The sequence below is a fragment of the Euprymna scolopes genome, chromosome 12 (assembly GCF_053919585.1).
Source record: "Euprymna scolopes isolate OS-2025 chromosome 12, ASM5391958v1, whole genome shotgun sequence".
In the NCBI taxonomy this organism is placed as follows: Eukaryota; Metazoa; Mollusca; class Cephalopoda; order Sepiida; family Sepiolidae; genus Euprymna; species Euprymna scolopes.
The window spans coordinates 82450326-82467241 of NC_136493.1; the positions used below are offsets into that span (position 1 = coordinate 82450326).

Consider the following 16916-nt stretch of genomic DNA (forward strand, 5'->3'; position numbering starts at 1 on the left):
TAAATTCAATGAAATCCTTATAAATTTTGTACAAGATTTTGCAATAGAGATTACCAACATGAACTTTACATCAACTCCAATATTTTGAAATCGAAAGGTGACCAAGCAAAATTCAAGACCTTATAGGAGTATTTCTGTATAACTTTTTGATTTTGAATCTGTCATGTTGAATCAAAATATATGCAATCATATCTCTTATATAGCCAAATGAATAGTGACACAAAGTATTAAAACGAAACTATCAAAATGTTATATTTAGGAGTCTTATTAAGAGTGAGTCTTAGAGAGGGATGTTGTTGAGACTTAGAGAGTCTTATTGAGAGTTTGTTGTTGTATCTTAGAGAGAGAGATCTTGTAAAAAGATTCATATTTATAAAATGTTCATATTGTGTATGTAAGATGTGTATGTAAAGACGGTTTAAAACACATGATATACAGGCATATAATAACAATTTTCACTTTACCTTTTGGTAGAATTACAACACAAAGACGATGTTTATAAAAACACATGATGGGTTTATTTCTTCTCCCGACCGGTCGTGGTTTTCATCATCAAGAATTCAAAGCTTCACATTCTAATTTTCAAAAGTGACCGTCTCGCTTCTAAACGTTCGAATCCCAACTGCAGACTATCGTCTGTCGTCCTCAGACTCCCTCTCAGTTTCTCCCCGCTTAACTCTAAAATTTCTAACTATATCGAGAACTTCTCATTTTCCATGACGTCATACACATGTTAAAACATGTGTCTTCTTTCACGTGTTCTGGAAATGCGTGTCCAAAACTTTTTCCTTTGTTTACAAAAGGAATTTTAACCTATATTCCCAGTAACCTATATTTCCAATATGTTAAAAACATGTTTATTAAATTATCTTGTAGTTGCATTCTTTCAATTGAATTTCCATAACAGAATTGACAACGCACATTCTTTTCTTGAAACTATTTTATCTCTAAGCTAAACAATGGTTTATTTTCACATTCCATTGCTAATTCTCTCTCGTAATCTATTTCTAAACCTAATTTACGAGGCTCGAATTTCGTCTATTCTATTTCATTTTCATTTTAACTAAATCTCTCTTTTTTTATATTTACATGAAAAGGGGACAGCCCTTATCATGTAACAAAAACAGCAAGAGAAATCATTTTTATCTGGTACATTTGGTTTGTGTTAGTTTGTTTTTTCTTTTTAAATTAGTTTGATTTTATTTATATTTAATTCATTTTGATTATAAATAAACTTTTCCAATCGATAAAAGAACAGTTCAATTATTATGCTGTCAACATTCATACAAATATTCTAAATTTATCACCTAATTTATCACCTAATTTATCACCTAATTTATTACCTAATGCTAATTTATCACCTAATTGATCACCTAATACTAATATATCACCTAATTTATCACCTAATACTAATATATCACCTAATTTATCACCTAATTGATCACTTAATACTAATTTATCACCTAATTTATCACCTAATACTAATTTATCACCTAATTTATCACCTAATACTAATTTATCACCTAATTTATCACCTAATACTAATTTATCACCTAATTTATCACCTAATACTAATTTATCACCTAATTTATCACCTAATACTAATTTATCACCTAATTTATCGCCTAATACTAATTTATCACCTAATTTATCACCTAATACTAATTTATCACCTAATTTATCACCTAATACTAATTTATCACCTAATTTATCACCTAATACTAATTTATCACCGAATTTATCACCTAATTTATCACCTAATTTATCACCTAATACTAATTTATCACCTAATTTATCACCTAATTTATCACGTAATACTAATTTATCACCTAATTTATCACCTAATACTAATTTATCACCTAATTTATCACCTAATACTAATTTATCGCCTAATTTATCACCTAATACTAATTTATCACCGAATTTATCACCTAATTTATCACCTAATTTATCACCTAATACTAATTTATCACCTAATTTATCACCTAATACTAATTTATCACCTAATTTATCGCCTAATTTATCACCTAATTTATCACCTAATACTAATTTATCACCGAATTTATCACCTAATTTATCACCTAATTTATCACCTAATACTAATTTATCACCTAATTTATCACCTAATTTATCACCTAATACTAATTTATCACCTAGTTTATCACCTAATACTAATTTATCACCTAATTTATCACCTAATACTAATTTATCACCTAATTTATCACCTAATACTAATTTATCACCGAATTTATCACCTAATTTATCACCTAATTTATCACCTAATACTAATTTATCACCTAATTTATCACCTAATTTATCACCTAATACTAATTTATCACCTAATGTATCACCTAATACTAATTTATCACCTAATTTATCACCTAATACTAATTTATCACCTAATTTATCACCTAATACTAATTTATCACCTAATTTATCACCTAATTTATCACCTAATACTAATTTATCACCTAATTTATCACCTAATACTAATTTATCACCTAATTTATCACCTAATTTATCACCTAATACTAATTTATCACCTAATTTATCACCTAATTTATCACCTAATACTAATTTATCACCTAATTTATCACCTAATACTAATTTATCACCCAGTTTATCACCTAATACTAATTTATCACCTAATTTATCACCTTATACTAATTTATCACCTAATACTAAAAATCCTGGATAACCAATATGAATCAAGAGATTTAAAAGGACAGAGTTACATGGTGGTCTATAATACTATCATAGGCTTTTGCGTTTAATCATGTACTAAGGTCATTAGGAAAAGTATGAACCCACAATTTCTCCTCTCTTCTTATGGTTACTAATAACAATCTATGTACAATGAATCACTTACGATAGGAATCATATTTCAACATTAAATATCTGCCATGAAACAAAAATAAATTTACGAAAGTTTTAATCATTTTATTTAATTTTGCAAATTATGTTTCGGAATCTTACTTCAGTTCAAAACTCTCTGTAAGTTGTCAAATTCAACATAAAGAGTCCCAAGTGTGAAGAAGATCGAAGATTACATCGGCCGAAACATTATGATGAAATAGTTGTCAAATAATATAGTTTGTTATATTTCTGTCTTTACTAGAACTCTCTTTTGCTTCCGTATCTATCTCTCTCTTAAAGAAACTTACTTAAATTGAGTATATGTTTAAAAATAAAAAATAAAAATAAGTAAGAAAACTACCAATTTAAATTTGGTAAAAAAAATTAATAAAACAGGAAACAATGGTTACAAATATTAGATAAAAGTTTTATAAAACTTAAATTTTAATTCAAATTGTAATAAAATATAATTTTGTATTTTCAATCAATTACATCTACTTTTGTTGATATTTCTCTTGCAGCAAACGCTTGGTGAGCTTAATGCTTGGAGCAAAAAAGTGAATGAAATGGAAGTCAGCTACCTAACAAAAAAAAACTTGTTTTGGATAGACTATCGTGAAATACATGACTACCTGGTTCCCCAACTGGATTTCATTTACCAACAACTTATAGACTATATTTTGAATAAGAGTAAAAATTATTCTATTTCATTTTGCAAAGAAATTGAAAAAATGTCAAAGGTAAAAACAAAAAATTTCTGTTTTTGGTTGCTTCTTGTGAGATTCCATGGCCATTTCTTTATGTCTTAAACAAATTTATTTTCTAAAGAAATTTTTAAAGTCTTAAACTAATTTATTTTCTAAAGAAATTTTTTAAGTCTTAAACTAATTTATTTTCTAATGAAAAATTTTTTTAATTCTTAAACTAATTTATTTTGAATGAAAATTTTACTTTAATTCTTAAACTAATTTATTTTCTAATGAAAATTTATTTTTAAGTTTTAAACTAATTTATTTTCTAATGAAGTTTTTTTTAAGTCTTAGACTAATTTATTTTCTAATGAAAAATCTTTGTAAAAATTTAGACTCAGATAAGAATACTTTGAATATAAAAGTGAAGTAAAATACTGGCTTGTATTCTTACATCAGCATGAATATTAACACTTGCAAAAGTCTGTCATTTCTAATATACTGATTACTACCGTCTGCCGTGCAAAATCTGTTAACCTTGTATACTGATTATTTTCTTCACTAGTTCATTGGATTAGCAAATCCATATTTAAAATAGTATTACTGTTTTGACAAACTTTAACTTGATGAACTTTGTTTACTATTCACCTTTCTCACCTACAGAATTTTGTGTTATACCTAAAAATTGTGTTATTTTGTTAGCCAATCAGAATTGAGGTAGACTTTATATAAGACGGTAAGAAGGTCAGCTGTTTGCAGTTTGATACTGAAAAAAGTGAACATCTTTGGCATGTATACCATGAGCATCAGCATCAGATCATACAACTTCAAGAGGATATTTCTTCCAAACATTATCTCTCTCTTATTAAACTAGGGTCAATTTAATATACCTATTGAACACGATGTTTGTGGGGGAGGGGTTCTGTAATTGCTCAGTCACTTGATATGTAACAGAGCGTGTGCGCGTGTATGGCAGCAGCAGCAGTATGTAAATGACTTAGCTGTGTGTGAGGTGTCACAGTGAGGAGGAAAGAAAGAAAAAGATTATAAAAAACGTGACTGAAAAGGACAGAGATAAACGTGTTACACATGTGGCTTGAGAGCAAACGGAAAAGATGCATCTTAAATATGGTCGACGTGTTCGACACAGCAAAGTTTTGTTAAGTACATTGGAGTACGAGAAGACTTTTGAACAAGCGACAAGGTGTTATTCTGGAAAGTAACTGTAAATAAATGTCTGTGGAAAAAGAATGGGTCGAATTCTTTCCTTGTCTTTGTTTCTTTTCTATCTGCATACAACATGTGGGTCCTGAGAGTGGACATTTAATGACTACGATACAGGTGCAGAGCAGTAATCACTTTTGCCACCATACCTAGAAACAACTGAACACCAAAGAATGAGTTTGTGTATACTTTTTTTGAATGTCTTGTACATCATCTTCTCTATAATTATTCTGTCCCCACCCCCATTAATGAGTCATGGATAAAATAGAAGTTTGTCTTCAATGGATTTTTTATATAAATAATTTATAATAGGTATTGTTTTAACAGAAATCAGTTGATATTTTGCAAAACAAACTCTGTTCTTTCTCTCTCTCACTCACTCTCTCACTATCTCACTCACTCTTTCTCGTTCTCACTCTCTTTCACTCTCACTCACTCTCTCTCTCGCTCTCACTCACTCACTGACTCTCTCTTTATTTCTCGCTCTCTCTCTCTCACTCACTCTCTCGCTCTCACTCACTCTCTCCTTTTCACTCTCTCTCTCTCTCTCTCTCTCTCTCTCTCTCTCTCTCTCTCTCTCTCTCTCTCTCTCTCTCTCCCTTAGATTCGAACAAAGAAAACAATAAAATAATGTATTTCAATTTGATATGAACCTATTAAACAATTGAAAAGGCAATTGTTAGTTTTGGCGTTTGTAATTGTATAAAATATGGGTACATCTTCTATAATATAAATCTCACCTGCCTGTTTAAATGTATGTATGTATGTATATATGTATCTATGTCTAAAACTTTCGACAGAGGCGACAGATTTACGAGATCGATATCATTTTCAAGTTTGACCCTTCGGACAACAAATATCGAAAAATTGGCCCAAAACATAAATTTATTCATCCTCAACTGGGCAGTTCTCTACAGGGAGGGGTCGCTTTTTTCGCTGACATGTTTTGCCAGTCATTTAACCCTCGCGTTCACGACGTCACATAAAATGCGTTATTTCGACCGCCCGTGACGTCACAAACGCGGTAGGCACATCGGTAAGACTGGTTGTTTTGTTTTTTTTTTCACATCTTTTTCCTCCGGTGCATTACGGATTCAAGCCTGCTTACTACTCCTTTTTTTTTTTTTCAATAGCGCTCGCAATTTTCCTTTTTTATTTTGCTCAACCAACACCCTTGCACTTCACTTTCTTTTCCGCCTTCACGTCACAGGTTCGAGACTGCCTGCCTGCCTGCCTGCCTACTACAACTTTTTTCTTTTTTTTTTGCTCAACACACACCTCCAAACACCTAGGCAACGGCAGATACCCAGGCTAGTTTTTATATAAAAAGGACCTAAAGAATTTTGAAGACATTTAATTTTTATTCTTATGAAATCATTTGAATAAACGTAAATAGATTTAAGATTAAATAAAAATAAATACTAAAATTTTTTGTTTTTGTGCCTATATTCCTTTTTAAAATATATTTTCTCCTGTACAGATTCTTCAAAAGAAACCAGAAGATGTGAGCAGTTTTGCTCAGTATGTTCAAATTTTCAAGAAATCAAAGCAACAAATACCAGAACACAAACAAGTTGTTGACTACGCAAAAGCCATCTTTCAAGTGAGTTCATCTTTACTTTATTATCTTATTCTTTTCATGGGGAGTCAACACTTATCAAGGTCCAAAAGCCATTCGGGAATAAGGGTTAATGAGTGTACAGTGATCACTGAGACAACAGCGTAGTAATCGTTAGCGGTGGGAATTGGGTAGAATTTGATTATTTAAGGGAATGTTTCAAAAGAACTTGTTTGCATTGAACTTGAAGACTACTATGTTGCAGTTAGCTGGAAAGCAGGCAAGCAGAACAGAATTCCATAGGCGAGTAGTTCTAGGAAAGAAGATTTGACCATGGAATTTGCGTTTAGATTTAGGCACAGAGTGTGGGGGAAATTGTTGATAGTGGTTGTAGCTAGACGAGTTTTTATTCTTTTTGCTTTTTTAATTTTAAATCTCCTTTTTTTCTAGGCTCATAACATTAAATATCGTGCAAAATTGTTATGTACTGTGTATGGTTATGAGAAAATAAAGAATTACAATAATATGTTGCAGGAAAAAGATATTCTGTGTTGTATTTGTTTCAATACAATTAAAAATTTGTTCACTTAAATTCTAACATAAAATATCTCTTGTCGACTGAAGAAGACCCAGTCAGTGTGGTGTGAAAAGGTTGGTTGTTGGGTTCTATGACATATCAACCATCATTGAGCTATTTTATACTGAAACTATACATATGTTTTGTATACGATACACTTGTACCCCCTTGATATACATACCCCTGATAAGCCTGTTTAGCAACAAAATCCCACCTCTTCACTGTAGAGGCCCCTAGATGCTGGAAAACCTTTTGTTTTGATGGCTTCTTTCCTCAGACTGCTAGAATTTGGAATTTACACTGTTTCCTGCTTTCCTGAATGCACTGACATGCAGAAGTTTAAATGTAATGTAAACCAACATATCGCTCATCTACTTACATAGTCTCCTGCAAATGTGGTCCCAAATAGTAGTCCTTTGCATCCAAGTGGCGATATACCTTGTTTGGAGTAAGCATGAGTAAAAAAATACTTGCATATTTTTATAAGCATATATTTTATAAACAAATTTGTAAACAATAGTTTCTATTTAACCTATAGATAGGATCCTGACAGGTACTTCCACTGGGAGTAGTAGTAATTGAGGAGCAAACCCCACATTCCTCAAAAATCCAAAATTAGGGCTTTACCACCGCATACACTTTGTGACCATATACAGAAACTGGTATGAATCCGGAGATTCTATTGTTGGCATTGGTTTCTCTAATATTTTTCTAGTTAGAATTCTTTCTAGAAATACATTGTGAAGAGAGGCCACATAAAGGTTGGCAACATCCTAAGTGAAAGTGATTTTATGATACGAGCTGGATTCGAACTTGGAACAGCCAGGTCGTCAGTCCATGTCGTTAATCACTCACTCATCATCACCTCTCGGACATGATAAGGACAGGTGAACAAATGTATGTGAAATATGAAACTTGAAGATCATCACATGATGATGTGTGTCGGTGAATGCGTATTGGTGTTGCTTGATGTCAGCAGAGAAACTATGTAGACTTCATAGCACACTTAACGAAAACTCACTTTTAGTCAACAAATGCGCCATACTTTTGTGAAAACATTGGATCATGATGTAACAATATTTTTCAATTGAATTATCTGAGATATACTAAAACTCTTCAAATAGAACCATATCTTTTATTTTCTAATCTGTCTTTGGTATGTTTACGACCAGTAGCTCGGTGGATATTCATTGTGTAACATGAATCAGAAAGACATCCGATTTCAGTAGATTATAACAGATCAAATCTGTTTATCTGTCCTCGCCCCTTTTTCTATATTACATTTGAATTTCAATTAAATTTTGGTTTTAACCAGATAACAAATTTTACACATTTCTTTTAACTAAACCTCGTTTTATTTGTTTTAATTCGATCAATTTTATTTAAGGAATTGCATCCTTAAAAGAATGTTTATACTACCTCTTCATCTTGCCATGCCATGCTTCATCCTTCTCTATCATCCCATTTCTTCTGATTCCATCATCATCATCATCATCATCATCATCATCATCATCATCCCTTTTTCATATTTAAATTGCTATGAGTGCCCCAAACAGGGTTGGCAACACTAGACAAGACTCACGCCTGCTCTCCTACCGAAAGTATATCAGTCATACTGCATGCGATCAAATCAGTTCTTACACACATAAGCCAGGTCTTCTTAAGTCTACTACGCTCTAGAGTTGATTAAAAAAAAAAGTTGGTACGCTGTACTTAGTCAAACCACCTAAAACACAAAGCACATAAGGTATCCAAAATCCTACCAATACCAAGTTTCTGATGAAGCACAGTTGAAGGGATTTTTTCTTCATTTAGCCACTACACATCCACCTAATCATGGCACAATCATTATGAAGTTGAGGAGTGAACATAGGCTGGAACGTCTTTGCAAGGGAATGTGTTAAGATGTAATGATTGGCAGCATCTTCCCGAACCTTCCCCAAGCAACACAATACTGAGCAGTGATAGCATATTCGCAACCATCACCAGCATTCAACATAATGTTGCCCAGATAGCAGCAGATATCTTCAATATCAAGTGGGACACCATCTACATCCACGTGTGCCACAATTGCGCTGGCAACCTCTGTACATCTATGACAAACATAAATCAACTACCAACCTGTCAGCAAGACCACTACACTTCTTAGGGTCAGAATTATATACTTATTCATAATTTTGTATGTGAGAGAACCCACCTGCTTAAAAGGCAGAGTATGACGACAGTGGGGGAGAGGATGATTGTATTTAAAAGAGTTATATGTGCCAACCTTCCATATTTGCAACTGTGGTTTTGAAATATAGTGAAATTATAACTTTTTTGTTTCCTATTCTGTTTTAGATAATCCGTTCATATCACCGATTTTTAACAGACGAAGAATCTCGGCATGACAATAACTTGTGGGTTCAATGGGATGCAGTTCAAGTTATGATGCAAAATGTATCAGAATTCATCAGTATCCAGTCACCGATCATGGAACGGAAATTAGAGGAAATGTTCAAGGTATTTTATAAGCATACATATGGAACATTTGTCATATTTTTATGATTTCTTTCTAGGTATTTTTGATGCATTATTTTTAGAGGTGTTCCAATGGTACAAAAGTTTGTTTTGACAACAAACAACTGGGGATAGAGATGAGGATGGTGTGCTTCAATATTCATACATTCTTTAATTATTATATGACACAATTACTGGTTATATCACCCTGCCTGCATCATCATCATCATCATCATCATCATCATGTTAGGTTTAATGTCCGTTTTACATACCTGCAATAGCTGGCGACTTTAAAAAATTGACTTCTAAATTAACCTATGTCTTTGTATGAAATTACTGCAGAACAAAACATTTACAATTTTTCTGACTGATAGTTTGATAATTTGGATGATTCAGAATTTTTGAGATGAGGATTGATAATTTGGATTATTTGGACTATTGTTCTCATGTTAATTGCTATTCACACGGCGTTTAAACCAATGTAACTTTCAACCTTCAAGCATATCTTGTTGAACTTAGAAATCTGCACAAAACTTCAAACGAATCTTATATTCAATCTACAAGCATGTTGTCATTCAATTGAGAATACACTTGCGAATTAATTAATACTTTTAACCGGTCAGCCATGATTGGGTAGAAGTCCTAAGTAATTTGTAATTGTATTTTTGGGTCACCCGTGCTGAGGATTGAACCTCCAATCTCCAGGAATGTAACTTTTATAACTAAATTTTACCAAGTATTCTATCCACTGCACCACATGGCAAGGATCCACGGATTAAATTAAATAATAAATATTTATTAAAATAGATAGAGAAAAAGCTTTTTTTTAATTTATTTTAATAAATATTTATTAAAATGAATAGAAAAAAAGGCTTGCTTTTAATTTATTTAATTTAACAAATATTTATTAAAATGAATAGAAAAAAGCTTTTATATTTATTTAATTTAATAAATATTTCTTAGAATAAATAGAAAAAAGGCTTTTATATTTATTTAATTTAATAAATATTTCTTAAAATAAATAGAAAAAAAGCCTTTTTATTTATTTAATAACTATTTATTAAAGTAAATAGAAAAAAGGATTTTTTTATTTAATAAGTATTTATTAAAATAAATAGAAAAAGGCTTATTTATTTATTTAATTTAATAAATATTTATTGACATAAATAGAAAAAGGCTCATTTATTTATTTAATTTAATAAATATTTATTAAAATAAATAGAAAAAAAGCTTTCTTTTATTTATTTAATTTAATAAATATTTATTAAAATAAATAAGAAAAGGGCTTTTTATTAATTTAATTAAATAAATATTTCTTAAAATAAATAGGAAAAGGCTTATTTAGTTATTTAGTTTAATAAATATTTATTAAAATGAATAGTAAAAAAGTTTTATATCTATTTAATTTAATAAATATTTATTAAAATAAATAGAAAAAAAGTTTATTTATTTATTTAATTTAATAAATATTTATTAAAATAAAAAGAAAAAAGGCTTTTTAAAAAAAAAATTTATTTAATAAATATTTATTACAATAAATAGAAAGAAAGTTTATTTATTTATTTAATTTAATAAATATTTATTAAAATGAATAGAAAAAAGGCTTATTTATTTACTTAATTTAATAAATATTTATTAAAATGAATAGAAAAGGCTTATTTATATATTTAATTTAATAAATATTTATTAAAATAAACAGAAAAAAAGGCTTTTTCTGTTGTTCTTGGCCTCTTCTTCAGATGTTGCTCTACGCTGTTTTGGTCTCGCTTAATGGAAGAGAAATCCTTCATGACTGATACATATTTTATTTTGTTACTGACGAGAGTGCCCCTTTTTGGCGGGAGCTGCTTTCCCCTTATATTAAAAACCGACCTCATGTCTAACTCTGCCCTCGTGGGGGTGGCAAGTAAACAACAACAAAAATAAAAAATAAATAAATAAAATAAAAGGTTCTGTTCGAAATTCCATGCAGATTTTTTAGTTCAACAAGATACACGGAGGTTACATCGGCCGAAATGTTGGGCGAATAACACTTAAGATGAGAACAGTTGTGTGAATATTCCCGCCAAACTTTTACAAGAAACACTACACCTTTTACACCTCAAATTAAAAAAGCACAACTTCAAATTAAAAAACACAACTTCAAATTAAAAAAACTAAACTTCAAATTAAAAAACATAACTTCAAATTAAAAAAAGACAACATCAAATTAAATAAACCCAAGTTCAATTTAAAAGCACGTGACATTATGTTAGAATTATTCATACTCAAACTTTGTAAGGTAATTTGCATAACATCACTTATGCAAATATTACCCACTATTACTTGTAGTTGCTCGCAACAATAAAAAAAGAAAAGTTTCTAACAATTAACATTACAATAATTTAAAATATGGAAAATAACAATGGATCTCCGGTAGTTGTGCGATCAAGTAGAGGAGTCAAGAGAGGCACAGTACGTGGTCAGTACAAACGCAATCGAAATTCTCCTAAGCGTCGGATTCTGGAAGCCGCTCGAAATAGCAGGGACTGGACAACTGTCGCAGAGAACTGTGGGATAAATAGGAACACCGCGTACGCCTGGGTGAATAAACAGGCCAAGGGGCAAGACGTGGAGGATAAGCCGCGGGGTGGAAGGCGACATGGGAAAGTGAATCCGGACATGGTCAACAACATGCTTGATATAATCGGAGAAGATCCTACCATCACTCTCAAGGAGTTGGCCTTGAAGATTTCGGAGATGCATGGAATCAACCCCCCAATCAGCGTTACTACCATAAATAACCATCTCGATGGTAGACTCTTCACTGTAAAACGGGTTCACAAGCAAGCCGAGAATGTCAACACTCCGGAGAATAAGGTAAAACGTCGTATCTATGTAGAAAGGGTTATGGCCGCATTGGGAGCTGGTAAACATGTGGTGTATTTGGATGAGTCAAACGTGAACTTATTTTGTACTCGGACCGTTGGACGATCCGCGAGGGGCCAGAGAGTGGTGCTACATGTTCCAGGCTCGAAAGGTCCAAATATTCACATGGTTGCTGGTATTAGTCAACAGGGACTCATCAACTTCACCCGCAGGCGTGGCGCCTACAAGCACCCGGATGTCAATCAATGGGTTGCAGAACTACTCAATTCTGTCTTCGCAATGGGATATGATGCCGGACAGGTAGCCTTGGTAATTGACAACGCCCCGTGCCATTCCCGAGTGGAACAACTACACGACCAGGCAGCTTTTGCAGAAGTGGAGTTTATTCGCTTGCCTCCATACAGCCCGGCTCTCAACCCCATCGAAATGGCCTGGTCAGCCATCAAAGCCGTCATCAAGAGGGATCTACCGAGCGTTATACATGTGCCACAACCGGAAGATATCACAAAAGTGGAGCACCGTCTTCGTCTTGTGGAGACCGCCATCGACCGAGCCTACCAAGTGGTAACTCCTGCCATGTCTCAGGCATTCTGTAATCGGGTTCAACGCCATCACGCTAGATGTCTCAGGGAAGAGGACCTCCCTGTTGGAGAATAAATGGTTTATCTATCATGTAATAAAATTTTAATTTAATTTGAACTTGGATTTTTTTAATTTGAAGTTGTGTATTTTAATTTGAAGTTTAGTTTTTTTAATTTGAAGTTGTGTTTTTTAATTTGAAGTTGTGTTTTTTTAATTTGAACTTTAGTTTTTTTAATTTGAGGTGTAAAAGATGTAGACTAGCTGAAAACACTATCAATAATTCCCCCCACTCTTTATCTGTGCCTAAACCTAAACATAGATTCCATGATCAAAGCTTCTTTCTTAGAACTGCACGCCTGTGGAATTGTCTTCCGTTTTCCTGCTTTCCAGCTGTCTATAATATGGTTGTCTTCAAGTCCAACGTGAACAAGTTTCTGATGAGCCGTTCCACTTAAGTTAACAAATTTACCGAACTTCCATTACTATCGATTACTATATTGTCCTTTTGACTACTGTACACTCTTTAACCCTTATCCTTGAGTGGCCTATCGGCCTTGATAAGTGGTGACGCCTATGTAAAAAAAAAGAAAAAAAACTAATACACTGTTACTATTTTAACGTTTAAAGATGCAAACAGAATCAAACAGAATGTTCATGACGCACTTCAATGGTGAACATTTTTGTTCTCTCATCGTCTCATTCACTCACAAACAAGACGATGATAGGATGATGTAATAAATATAAATCTGATTAAAAAGCGTAATAATTACTTCTTCCTTATTAAAATGTGCCAACACTCTAAGACTGTATTGCTATATTGCTGTTTTCCTCCCTCTCCTTTAGAAAAGAAATTGGCTTATTTAGAAATAATGTACTACTTTTCTATGACAGTTTCATTGCAAAAAGTGCACAAAATTATGGGTACTTATTTTTTCATTTTCTCCTTAAACTAAAGTAAACAGTATATTCTCTATAATGTTTATTACATTCTTCTTTACATTCCCTATAATGTTTATTATCTATGTTCATTACATTCCCTATGTTTATTACATTCGTCATTACAATCTCTCTATAATGTTTATTATCTATGTTCATTACATTCCCTATAATGTTTATTACATTCGTCATTACAATCTCTCTATAATGTTTATTATCTATGTTCATTACATTCCCTATAATGTTTATTATCTATGTTCATTACATTCCCTATAATGTTATTACATTCTTCATTACAATCTCTCTATAATGTTTATTATCTATGTTCATTACATTCCCTATAATGTTTATTATCTATGTTCATTGCATTCCCTATAATGTTTATTACATTCTTCATTACATTCTCTATAATGTTTATTATCTGTGTTCATTACATTCCCTATAATGTTTATTATCTATGTTCATTACATTCCCTATAATGTTTATTATCTATGTTCATTGCATTCCCTATAATGTTTATTACATTCTTCATTACATTCTCTATAATGTTTATTATCTGTGTTCATTACATTCCCTATAATGTTTATTATCTATGTTCATTACATTCCCTATAATGCTTATTATCTATGTTCATTACATTCCCTATCATGTTTATTATCTATGTTCATTACATTCCCTATCATGTTTATTATCTGTGTTCATTGCATTCCCTATAATGTTTATTACATTCTTAATTACATTCTCTATAATGTTTATTATCTATGTTCATTACATTCCCTATAATGCTTATTATCTATGTTCATTACATTCCCTATCATGTTTATTATCTATGTTCATTATATTCCCTATAATGTTTATTATCTATGTTCATTACATTCCCTATCATGTTTATTACATTCTTCATTACATTCCCTATAATGTTTATTATCTATGTTCATTACATTCGCTATAATGTTTATTACATTCTTCATTACATTCCCTATAATGTTTATTACATTCTTCATTACATTCCCTATCATGTTTATTACATTCTTCATTACATTCCCTATAATGTTTATTATCTATGTTCATTACATTCCCTATAATTTTTTTATCTATGTTCATTACATTCTCTATAATTTTTTTATCTATGTTCATTACATTCCCTATAAGGTTTATTATCTATGTTCATTACATTCCCTATAATGTTTATTACATTCTTCATTACATTCTCTATGATGTTTATTATCTATGTTCATTACATTCTCTATAATGTTTATTATCTATGTTCATTACATTCCCTATAATGTTTATTACATTCTTCATAATGTTTATTATCTATGTTCATTACATTCCCTATAATGTTTATTACATTCTTCATTACATTCCCTATAATGTTTATTACATTCTTCTTTACCTTCCCTATAATGTTTATTACATTCTTCATTGCATTCCCTATAATGTTTATTATCTATGTTCATTACATTCCCTATAATGTTTATTACATTCTTCATTACATTCTCTATAATGTTTATTATCTATGTTCATTACATTCCCTATAATGTCTATTACATTCTTCTTTACATTCCCTATAATGTTTATTATCTATGTTCATTAGATAATAATAATAATTCCCTATAATGTTTATTATCTATGTTCATTACATTCCCTATAATGTTTATTATCTATGTTCATTACATTCCCTATAATGTTTATTATCTATGTTCATTACATTCCCTATAATGTTTATTATCTATGTTCATTACATTCCCTATAATGTTTATTACATTCTTCATCATATTCCCTATAATGTTTATTACAGTCTTCATTACATTCCCTATAATGTTTATTACATTCTTCATTACATTACCTATAATGTTTATTATATTCTTCATTGAATTCCCTATAATGTTTATTGCGTTGTTCATTACACTCCTTATAATGTTTGTTATCTGTGTTCTAAATTTCATAAGAATCTTGCTATTTTTTTTTACATCGATGAGTAAATTTAATTTCCATATTTGATTAATAATAATAAATAAATTAGATAATAATTCGCTGTATGCTTATTAAAGTTACATGTCGACAGTGTTAGTGGGTGTGATATAATAGCACATCTCCAAGACATGGCTATGTCGGTAATGTCTACCCTATTGTTGCTTTATTTTTCTATAAGAATAGAAAATACAATCTGTTGCTACCTCTCTTCACTTCCCATTACTGTTTCATACTTACATGTTTACATGTTTTTTTTCTAAATATTTATTGCTTTTAGAATCTTGAAATTCAAGCAAGTGATTACCACGAAAAAGCAACTTCAGGAAAGTTCCTTGATCCAAAACAGAATCCATCTAAAATTGTTGAACAACTTCGACACGTAAGACAGAGCGATATTTTTTTTAAATAATTGCCATTGTTTACTTTGTGTTCCATGTTTTTGTTTTCATTTTTGTTAAATGTTTGCAATATTTAGATGCTTGATGTTTTTGGATTTTTTAGATGAGGATTGATTATTCCTATTATTTGGAATTTTCGAAATACTGTTTTATTCTTTAGTGTTATGTTCACAATGTTTCGGTTGATGTAACCTCCAACGTTCTTAAAATGTGTCTTGTCGACAAAATACATCGTAAAGAAGATCGGAGGTTAACTGAAACGTTGTGGAAATAGCACTCAAAATGAGAACAGTGATCCGAAGAATCTAAAAATATGAATAAAATACTTGAATTTGAAAAAAAAAAAATAATACACAACCAACTTCATTGAATACCAGAATCTTAATTAGTAGAAATTGTTTAAAACAATCAAATTATGATGCATTGAAATTTTGTGGATTTGGAATCTTTTTTTAAATACTTTTGAGCAATAAAACTGTGGCCAGTTGAACTAAATATTATGTGCATGTTATTTACCTCTCTTTATTAGAACTTGCATGAAGAATCAACAAATCAAATTCAAATCAAGTCCCATCTATAACATTTACTTCTGAAATAACACTATTAGATGCATAAACTCTCAAATGTCTTTCATTTTTGATTTGCACGTTGTAGTTAATTGTGTTTTAGTTTTAAATGGATTGATATCACATAAAATAGACAAATCTTTTCTGTCGATTATTAGCATTAATTAATACACGACTAACACTGTA

At 30.9% G+C, this 16916-nt stretch overlaps 1 protein-coding gene across 1 annotated transcript in view; it reads left to right on the forward strand.

Annotated features, from left to right (window-relative positions):
• Positions 1–16916, forward strand: part of LOC145291381 (dynein heavy chain domain-containing protein 1-like) — a 494383-nt gene that overhangs the window by 87219 nt on the left and 390248 nt on the right. The window contains exons 22-25 of the mRNA XM_080137171.1: positions 3378–3596; positions 6250–6372; positions 9245–9406; positions 16044–16145. Of these exons, the coding sequence (XP_079993297.1) occupies positions 3378–3596; positions 6250–6372; positions 9245–9406; positions 16044–16145 (606 nt within the window). The remainder of the gene's footprint in view (positions 1–3377; positions 3597–6249; positions 6373–9244; positions 9407–16043; positions 16146–16916) is intronic.